The 9838-nt window shown below is 60.9% G+C and overlaps 1 protein-coding gene across 1 annotated transcript; it reads left to right on the top strand.

Moving 5' to 3' along the window:
- Positions 1-552: 552 nt before the first annotated feature.
- Positions 553-9436, top strand: MAPK13 (mitogen-activated protein kinase 13). The gene is made up of 12 exons (XM_004619963.2): positions 553-715; positions 1359-1488; positions 2391-2449; positions 5958-6066; positions 6213-6242; positions 6365-6412; positions 6559-6673; positions 6763-6834; positions 8041-8120; positions 8706-8784; positions 8893-9069; positions 9233-9436. Exons 1-12 carry the CDS (start codon positions 597-599, stop codon positions 9310-9312), a joined length of 1098 nt encoding a protein of 365 aa, XP_004620020.2. The 5' UTR covers positions 553-596; the 3' UTR covers positions 9313-9436.
- Positions 9437-9838: the final 402 nt, after the last annotated feature.

Here is a 9838-nt window from a genome sequence, read left to right as displayed (position 1 = left end):
AAGTGCTGGCTCCTTCCCAGACGTAGTGAATCAGAATTGCATCTTAATCAAAATAAAACCCCACGGGGCTTGCGTACGTGCCTAAACCTGAGACATCCTGGGTCTATGTTTGCAGCTTTCCAGAACAACAAAGCCAATGGGTTTGGTTTGGGTTTTTTTTTTTTCCCCTCCCTAAATTGTCTCCAAAAAATAAAAATAAATAAATAAATAAAACAGAGAGATGAATGTGCCGACGGAGTTCCCCGCCGGGGACCCTGGCTTCCAGGGCCCTCGGGGGTGGGGGGTGGGGTGGGGAAGGAGCTCCCCGCGCCCTAGGGACGCCCCCTGCCCCGCTCTCGTGACTCGGTGGACCGTCCAGGGGGCGTCACCCGCCGCCTCCCCGCGCGGGGCGGGGCGGGGCGGGGCGGCGCTCGGCGCACCTGGGCGCGGCGCTGCAGGTGCGGCGCGTCTGGGCCCCCGAGCCCCCGCCCCCGCGGGGAGGAGCGGCGGGTGCGGGGCGGGCCCGGCCGGGCGGCGGCGGGGCCCGGGCGCTGGGAGCCCGCGGGCCGCGAACCGAACCGCCGCGCTGGGGCCGCCGCGACGACGGAGCGCCCGGGATGAGCCTCACCTGGAAAAAGAGCTTTTACAGGCAGGACGTGCACAAGACGGCCTGGGAGCTGCCCAAGACCTACGTGTGCCCGACGCACATCGGCAGCGGGGCCTATGGCGCAGTGTGGTGAGACCCTCGACGGGGCGGGCGCGCGCCCTGCACCCCCTCTCCAAGCCCGCGTGTGTGGGGGGGGGGGGGTCCACGCACCCGCTGGGCGCTGGGGGCCGCGCGACCCCGGGGGATCGCCGACTCCTGGGCCCGTGCAGGTGTCCCGGGGGCGCGCCGGGGACACGGAGTCAGGCGGGGGCCAGCGCGCGCGGACGCCTCCTCCTTCCCTTTCTCCCTCCCTGCTTTGGGGCGCCTCGGTGGGCTGCGTGAGAGCCGGTTCCGATTGCCTGGGACGGGGGGCGTTACCGGGGACCCGGTGGGTCCCAGCGATCACACGGAGCCCCCCTCACCCGGTGGAGAAATGATCTATGAGCCACGCGAGTGCGGTGCCCGGCGCAGGGCGCCTCCAACTCATGCCTGTGCCCCCCGCCCCCCACCCGCAGGTCCCCCCGCATCCCTGGTATTGGAGGGCGAGGGGAGAGGGGCTGAGGAAGAGGGGCAGGTGTGTGTGTGTTGGGGAGGGGGGGGGAATGCATTTTCCCTTCCCTTCCCAGCCGACCTGGAGGGGCTGGGGGGGAGGGGGGGCCTGGCCCGGGCTGCGGGCCGGGCAGTTTGGGGAGCTGACTCAGCCCGTCGTGCTGACCCGTCCGTGCCCCCGCAGCTCGGCCATCGACAAGCGGTCAGGGGTGAAGGTGGCCATCAAGAAGCTGTGCCGGCCCTTCCAGTGTGAGATCTTAGCCAAGCGGGCCTACCGCGAGCTGGTGCTGCTCAAACACATGCAGCACGAGAACGTAAGCAGCGGGGTGGGGGTGGGGGGACACTCCTCGGGATAGGGGGAGAGCCCACCGAGAGTCCAGTCTCCTTCCTGCCCCCTCCCACCTTTGTTCCACGCTTTATTATTAGATTGGGGTGGGGGGCGGGGCGGGCCCTGCGGCTCAGCGCTGTCAGTGGTGTGTGAGGCCCCGGGGGGCTTCCATCCTAGGCCCTTGATCCCTCCCAGAGCCAGCAACGGATCGGGGCCCCTTGTAATGCCGGGGCTGGCGTTTGGGGGCGCGGGGCATTGTGCTTCACTCCTCCGGAGGGTTTTCTGGGCATCCCAGGCAGTATAGCGAAGTAAGCTGTGACAGGAGCAAATTGACGGTTAGTTCCTTCTAGAACTGGGCCCCAGAGGCAAGTTACTAGCTGTTCTAGAAGTAGGAGCCGGGCCCCGGATCATGGGTCATGTCTTTCCCGCGTGTGATAGTCACATTTAGCGTAAGGCACTTCATCTTGCACCTGGCGGACTCTGGCTTAGTACTTGCCACCGCGTATGGTCCCGAGAGATCTGCTAGGAGTGATCCCTGGGTGCAGAGCCAGGAGTAAGCCCGAGCACAACTGAGCAGACCCCAAATCCAACCCCCCCCAAAAAAAAGAAAAAGAATTTTAAAATATGTGGGTTTTAGTCCTCGGCAGACCCCTCCACCTGGCCCCCAGAGGCCAGGCAGCCGGCAGGGTGAAAGGCCTGGTTCCTGCTGGTGCCCAGAGTACCAGACTCCGGACGGGCACAGAGCCTGGGGGTGTACCCCGCACCTGGCTCTCCCTGGGCACTGAGAAGCTCCCTCTGGATCAGGGAAGTCCTCACGACTTCCGGGGTTGGCACGTGGGGAAGGTGGGTGGCCCCGCGCTGGGACCTCTCACGCCGGATCTTCCCCAGGTCATCGGGCTCCTGGATGTCTTCACGTCGGCCTCCTCCCTGCGCAACTTCCAGGACTTGTGAGTGGAGCTGCACTGCATCCTTCAGCATGGGGGAACACACTGATTCTTTCTTCTCAGGAGGAGGTTCATCCCAGATAAGGATTGGGTTCTGTCCTTGGGTATAGGCTCTCCCTGCTTCTTGGAGGCCCCTGTTCCTTTGGGTGTTGGGGTTAGGATTTGCCCCAGAAAGATTTTTTTCCACCGGGGCTGGAGCAGTAGCACAGCGGGAAGGGCGTTTGCCTTGCACGCAGCCGACCCAGGTTCGATTCCCAGCATCCTATATGGTCCCCCGAGCACTGCCAGAAGTAATTCCCGAGTGCAGAGCCAGGAGTAACCCATGAGAATTGCTGGGTGTGAACCCCCCCAAAAAAAAACAAAAAAAGAAAGATTTTTCGACCCAGTGTGGAGGGAAAAGCAAGCAGGAAGAAGTGGGCGGGGCTTGTGGGTTCCCACACTGCTTTGCGCGCTCTGCAGCTGAGACCCTGACTTAGTTGCTGGCACCCAGGGGGCTGGAACCAGCTCATTGTGCCACCACTGAATCTCCCACCCTGCAACCAACCCCCACCCCCAGGTTCAAGTGCAGGACTGAACATTGTCATGAGAGGGGGTCAGGGAACCTGGGCTGTCTCCAACTGATGGGGCGTTTGACAGTCATCAAGACAGAACTCGAGGCTGCCAGAGGCCTGGCTGTGCTGGGTAGTGTGTGATCTAACAGATAGAAAGTTCTGGGCTTCCCCCATAACCTATTTCAAACGTAACCAGAGGCCTCTTTGCTCCCTGGCCTTTGTTTTGCGTTGAATGTTTTGAGTGGACCTCTGCTTGCAAAGACAGCTGCTGGCCCTAGCCTGGGAATTTAAAGGGGACAGTTAGGGGACTGCGGTTTGGGGTTCGAATATTCACAGAAGAGGGACCTGTGTGCTGTGCCAGCACCAACTGGGACTGCATGCCACCTCGGGGGGGCTTCATAGAGGAGGCAACATTTGACCCCCATCCTGAGAGATGAGAGCGCACTTGCCTGGAATAGAAAGGTTCGGAAGGCGTCCCAGAAGACACGGCCGGGGCTGAGGTCTGATTGCTTCCACATATGAGATCGGACTGTTGGGGTGAGAAGGTTAATGAGGCGGGGGGAGGCCAGTGGCTGGTATGCTCAAGCTGAGTGCCCAGACCTCATCCACAGCCCGCCTCACGGCCACAGAGGTGATGAGGGGTCGGATCAGTTTGGGGGAGTCCCCAGGGGGCAAGAGATAGGAGAAGAGCTGGAGGAGCCAGAGAGGAAGGGCCTGTGGGGTGATGGCAGAGAGCCACATCAGGATCCACGTCAAGGAGAGGGGGAGCTGATGGGGGTGTCTGGGCTGCCACTGGCCGTGCTTTTGGCGCTTTGCTCAGGCATTACTCCTGGCAGTGCTCAGGGTTGGGCAAGTGGCTTAAGGGCCCATGAGGCTGCAGCACCATGGGGATGCAGAGACCAGGGGGAGGGGCTGGAGAGCCGGAAGGCCAGCCCGCTAGTTGGAAGCAAGGTGGCAGAAGATGCATCTCAGGAGAGAAAAGAAACCCCATCTGGGACCCTTGAACATTTGAAGAGCTTGGGAGTATTCAGATTTTTTTGGTTGTTATTGTTTTTGTTTGCTTGCTTTGGGGTCACACCCGGCTGTGTTCAGGGCTCTGCACTCAGGGATCACTCCTGGTGGGCTCAGGGGATGATATGGGCTGTCAGGGGATCAAACCCGAGTCAGCCACATGCAAGGCAAGTGCCCTATGCACTCAACTATCTCTCGTGCCCCATGAATAGTTTCTTTCTTGGGGAAGGGGTGGGGGTGAGGGCACAGCTGGCTCTGCACTCAAGAATCACTCTTGGCTGTGCTCGGGGAACTGGATGGGGTGCCACGGATCAAACCCGGGGTCAGTCACACGCAAGGCGAGTACCTGTCCATCCCAGAATATTCAGTTCTTTAATCAGCTGTTGCCAATAAACCCAGACCTCAGCCAGGCAATATCAGGGGGGCTCAGACCCAGGGAGAACACGGTCCAGTACCCTGGTCTGAGGTATTCAGTTTCGAGAGAAAATCCGTGGGAGGAACCAAAGAAAAAGAAACCCAGGGAGACTGATCAGAGGTGAACGAGGCAAAGACGCTTGAGCGAGGCTCAGACTTGCAGAAAGTCCAACGTGAAGGGGGTGCGGGCGGGGGGGTTGTCAGCCCTTCACTGGTGAGGGCCCTTCACCGCCCAGTTTCAGTGGGAGCAGATGCCACGCTGCCCGCCACGCTTGCCGTAGGGACACAAGAGCTGGCAGAGAGAGGCCTTGAAGAAGGAAGGTCAGGGGAGGGTGGATCTTGGACAGAGGCCCGTGTGCTTCCACCGAGGAGAAAGGGGGAAGGATGAAGATGCATAGAGACAGTGTGGGGAGAAGTGGTCAGGCAGAAGGAGGTGGCGCTGTCACCGGCTCACAGGGCTGGCCTCCTCCCCCGCATCCTCCTCTTTCCTTAGCGCTCTTTTTTTTTCTTTTACAATTATTATTATTATTATTATTTTTGATTTTTGGGTCACACCCGGCGATGCACAGGGGCCACTCCTGGCTCTGCACTCAGGAATTACCCCTGGTGGTGCTCAGGGGACCATATGAGATGCTGGGAACCGAACCTGGGTCGGCCACATGCAAGGCAAACGCCCTACCCGCTGTGCTATTGCTCCAGCCCCACAATTATTATTATTTTTTAATTTGGAGAATCACACCAAAAGCAGCCACCACGAAGCGGTGATTCGGAGTGAGCAGTGCTCAGGTGTCCCTTCCGGTGGTGCTGGGGGCCCATGCCGAGTGCTCGGGATTGAACCGGGGTTGGCTGTGGGTGCGACAAGTGCCGTCCCTGCTGCAGTATCTCTCTGTGCCTTCACGTCCCTCCTGGGTTAGGCCGTTCCCCGTGGCCTGAGCTGCGTGGCAGGTCCCCGCTTGTTCTGCAGGCCCGTAAGAGGGGGCAGCCCCCGCCCTGCCCCCTCGCCTCCCTCCCGCTCCTTCCACCCCGGCTGGAAGTGGTTTCGTTGTTTCCCTCTTGGAAGATCAGAAGTTCGGGGCTCACCCAAGCCGTCTCAGCCAGGCTTGACCTCCGGGAGCAAATATTTAAAGAGGCAGAAGGAAGTGCTGGCAGACGTTTCTCACCCACCTCCGGGCCTCTCGAAGGACCGTGCGAAAGGGCGACGAGCGGGCGCCTTTGCAGAGCCGGACCCTGGCTCTGGACACGCTCCAGTGGAAACACTTACCCTGGCCTCAGGCAGCCGGGTGGTGGTCACTGCCAGGCTGGGAGCCAGGAGGCCTGCTGAGGGTGCTGGCCAGCTGCGTGGGGTGGGCGGGTCTTCACATGCTGTCATTCATCTCAAAGGCCCCTGCTGTGTCATGCCCCTTGCTCACCCCCCAACATACACACACACACACACACACACACACACACACACACACACACACACTAACGGGGGCTCAGACCTGGCGCGGGTAGGAAGGACCAGGGACATTTCTAGAAGTCCACGTGCCTTGCAGCTACCTGGTGATGCCTTTCATGCAAACGGACCTGCAGAAGCTCATGGGCGTGGAGTTCAGTGAGGACAAAGTCCAGTACCTGGTGTATCAGATGTTTAAGGGTCTCAAGGTGGGTCCGGGCACCTGCAGGGTGGCAGAGGGGCTGCTTTGGTGCTGAGGCCTGATATCTGGGGGAGGCCTTGGGGGCTGGGTGAGAAGAGTTGGGGGTGACTAATGGGGGCTCGGCTCTCACATTTCTCTGTCTCCCCCATTCAGTATATCCACTCGGCGGGGGTCGTCCATAGGGTGAGTGCCCACTGCTGGGGGTGATCAGTTGGGGTGGAGGGAGCTGGCTGAGCTGGCTGGGGGGGCCACTGCTGGGCTGGGGTACAGCCTGTCAGGCCAGGGCCCGCTTCCCCCTCCCACAGGACCTGAAGCCGGGCAACCTGGCTGTGAACGAGGACTGTGAACTGAAGGTGAGTGGACTGCAGGCAGGGCTGGTTCCAGGTACAATGGGGGTGGCGGGGAGACGGGGCTCTTCCCTAGGATCCCCCACCCCAAGCAGCTCCAGGAGTCTCCCCTCCTCAGTGGGCACCTTCTTCCAATGTCCCCTGAGTCATAGATCTTGGATTTTGGGCTGGCACGGCACGCGGATGCGGAAATGACGGGCTACGTGGTGACACGCTGGTACCGTGCTCCGGAGGTGATCCTCAGCTGGATGAACTACAACCAGACGGGTCAGTGTCCAGGCTGGCAGGGCCCAGGCTCCCTGTCATCCCTGGCACTGTCCTGGCCAGCTGACACTGTCCTTCCCCTCCCTCTGCAGTGGACATCTGGTCTGTGGGCTGCATCATGGCGGAGATGCTGACGGGCAGGACTCTGTTCAAAGGGAAAGATTGTATCCTTTGCCGGAAGAGCCAGTGCTTAGCTTACTGGGATAAAGTCCTTCCTAGATACTTTTTACTTCCTCAGTCTCTCTGTCTCTGTCTCTTTCTCCCTCTCTCTGTCTCTCTATTTATCTATGTATTTGCTTTTTGGGTCACATTCTGCAATGCATAGGGGTCACTCCTGGCTCTGCACTCAGGAATCACTCCTGGCGGTGCTCAGGGGACCATATGGGATGCTGGGGATCGAACCTGGGTCGGCCGTGTGCAAGGCAAACGCCTTACCCGCTGTGCTATCACTCCAGCCCCCTCTCTGTCTCTCTCTTTGTGTTCCTCTCTCTCCTCTCTTTTTCTCTCTTTCTCTCTGAGTCTGTCTCTCCCCTTCTGCCCCTCTCTCCCCCTCCCCCACCAACTCCTTAGTCTGATTCTGGGCCCACGCTGGGCAGTGCTCAGGGCTCTCTGTGTACCGGGCATCAAACTCAGGGTCTACTTGAATCACATCTCCCATCCCCTGTTCTTTCTTTTCTTTCGTTTGGGAAGGGGAGAATTTGGGGGGTACACTCAGTGTTCCTCAGGGCTTATTCCTACCTGTAGGCTCAGGGTTCACTCCTGGGCAGGACGCAGGGACCACATGTGGGGCCGGGGATCGAACCCGAGCTGGCTGTGTAGTGTCACTGCGGCCCCATCACTCTCTCCTGAGACTGTGACCTGTGTTCCCTGTAGGAGTCGTCACAGTGCTGACAGTGGCGCCACGCAAGCTGGGCCCTGTCTGTGGTTCGGGGACTGCCTGGCGTTTGTGCCGGGTGGCGAATGCTCAGAGAGCGAAAGCACATGCTGTGCACGTGAGACCCCCAGTCTCATTCCCGGCACCTCATGGGCCCCAAGCTCTACCGGCAGGTGTGACCCCAAAAGAAAGACTGGAGTGTGTGGTGTCTCTGTTGCACAGCGTGGGAAAGAGGACAAAGAGTCCCTGTCACACACAGGTGATGAAAAGAGAGTCTAGGAGTGTATGTGGGGGCCCCAGCCATGCAGGGGGAAGCCTTCTAGAGACCCGGGTTCTCGGTGGGGGAGGACCCTTGTCTGGGAAGCAGGGGACAGTTAGACACAGGCAGCACCCAGGACACGGGAAGCCACGGCCGGGCTGGCGGGGACAGAGGGGTGACAGGAAGGGCAGCCTAGGACCCCAAGCGAGACTGTGTCCAGCCTTAGCTCGAGGCCAGACCTGGACCAGCTGTCGCAGATCCTGAAGGTGACAGGGGTGCCGGGCGCAGAGTTTGTCCAGAAGTTGAAGGACAAGGCGGTGAGTGGCCTGGGGGTTGGGGGGGCCTCAGTCTTGCGCCCCGCTGACCAGGGCTCTGAGTGGCAAAGAAGGGTTCACCTCACCCTCCTTTCATCCCCCTTTGAACTCTGACCTGGCCCTTTAGCCGTGTCGTGTATCCCCAGGGAGGGGAAGGGGGCTGGGATCTAGGGGTGCTGTGGCGGGTGGGGAGCTCTGTTGAATGCAAGATTTCCAAGGGAGTGCTGAGTCTTTGGGGTTTTTTTTTTGTTTTTTTTTTTTTGCTTTTTGGGTCACACCCGGCGATGCACAGGGGTCACTCCTGGCTCTGCACTCAGGAATCACCTCTGGCAGTGCACAGGGGACCATATGGGATGCTGGGAATTGAACTTGGGTCGGCTGCATGCAAGGCAAATGCCCTACCCGTTGTGCTATCGCTCCAGCCCCAAGAGTCTTTTGTTTTTCTACAAAGGGATTTTGGGACCCTCCACTGTCGCTGGGCTTTTTCTGGAACCTGGGACCATCCCAGGCCTATGCTGGATAGAGGATAGAGGATAGAGGTCAGGAGGGGGTGGTCAGGACACTCATTCACACCCAGCTCTCTGCCAGGCCAAATCCTACATCCAGTCCCTGCCCCAGAGCCCCAAGAAGGACTTTTCTCAGCTCTTCCCACGTGCCAGCCCCGAGGGTGAGTCTCTGACTGGGCCTGGGGAGAAGGAGGTCCCTCCTGGTCCTGGGGAGAAGGGGGTGCCCTCCTGGGCCTGGGCTGGGGGTGGCTCACGTGCTCTCGCTGCAGCCACCGACCTGCTGGAGAAGATCCTGGAGCTGGACGTGGACAAGCGTCTGACGGCCACACAGGCCCTCGCCCACCCGTTCTTCGAGCCCTTCCGGGAGCCCGAGGAGGAGACGGTGGCCCTGCAGCCCTTCGAGGATGCCTTGGAGAACGAGAAACTCACGGTGGACGAGTGGAAGCGTAAGCCCGCGCCCCCGCCCTCCCGCCGCCCCTGTGGCCCCTCCCTCTCCCTCCCGGGGTTCCCTCCGCCTCCCCGCCTCCCGCTGTCTCACTGGGGGGGGACTCGCTGAGCCCTCCGCCCCCTGGAGCTCCCCCTGACACCGCCCCCACCCCGCCTCCGCAGAGCACATCTATAAGGAGATCATGAACTTCAGCCCCATTACCCGGCAGGACTCGAGGCGCCGCAGCGGCATGAAGCTGTAGCGATGCCACCAGCCAGGGCGCAGGGACATCAGCCGCAGGCTCCCCTGCCCGCCGCTGCCTCGGTGTTCATTGGTCCCAGCCTAAGTCGGACCTTCTGGGGCGAAAACCTTTCCAGCCGAGGCCAGCGGGCCCTGGTCCCCCATCATAGGACTCCCCCCAAGGCTGGGCTGGAGGGAAGGGGGGAAGGGGACCGAGGCAGCCCCATTAAAGCCGCTGCCTGAGCGTCGCTGCTGTGTGGGGTCTGTTCCTTCACCGCTGTAGGGGTGCGGAGAGCCGGGTGGACAGAGGCACCTGCGGCCGAGTGGAGTCCCACATGCTGGGTGACCAGCACCGGCAGGAGCGCATTCCCTCGAGGTTCTAGAATATACTCAGGGCAGGCTGGCGAGATAGCACAGTGGGCAGGGCGCTTGCCTTGCCCGCGGCTGGTCTGGGTTCGATCCCCAGCACCCCACCCGGTCCCCCAGCACTGTCTGGAGTGATCCGTGAGCACAGAGGCAGGAGTCAGCCTTGAGCATCCACAGCTGTG

Source organism: Sorex araneus, chromosome 2, assembly GCF_027595985.1.
Source record: "Sorex araneus isolate mSorAra2 chromosome 2, mSorAra2.pri, whole genome shotgun sequence".
NCBI lineage: Eukaryota > Metazoa > Chordata > Mammalia > Eulipotyphla > Soricidae > Sorex > Sorex araneus.
Note: the sequence above shows the minus strand (reverse complement) of the source record. Positions and strands in the feature narration are given on the sequence as shown.

Coding starts and splice junctions, on each gene's coding strand:
- MAPK13 (XM_004619963.2), top strand. CDS start 597: ATGAGCCTCACCTGGAAAAAGAGCTTTTACAGGCAGGACGTGCACAAG. Junction 716..1,358: donor GGGGCCTATGGCGCAGTGTG/GTGAGACCCTCG, acceptor GTGCCCCCGCAG/CTCGGCCATCGACAAGCGGT. Junction 8,121..8,705: donor AGAAGTTGAAGGACAAGGCG/GTGAGTGGCCTG, acceptor GCTCTCTGCCAG/GCCAAATCCTACATCCAGTC.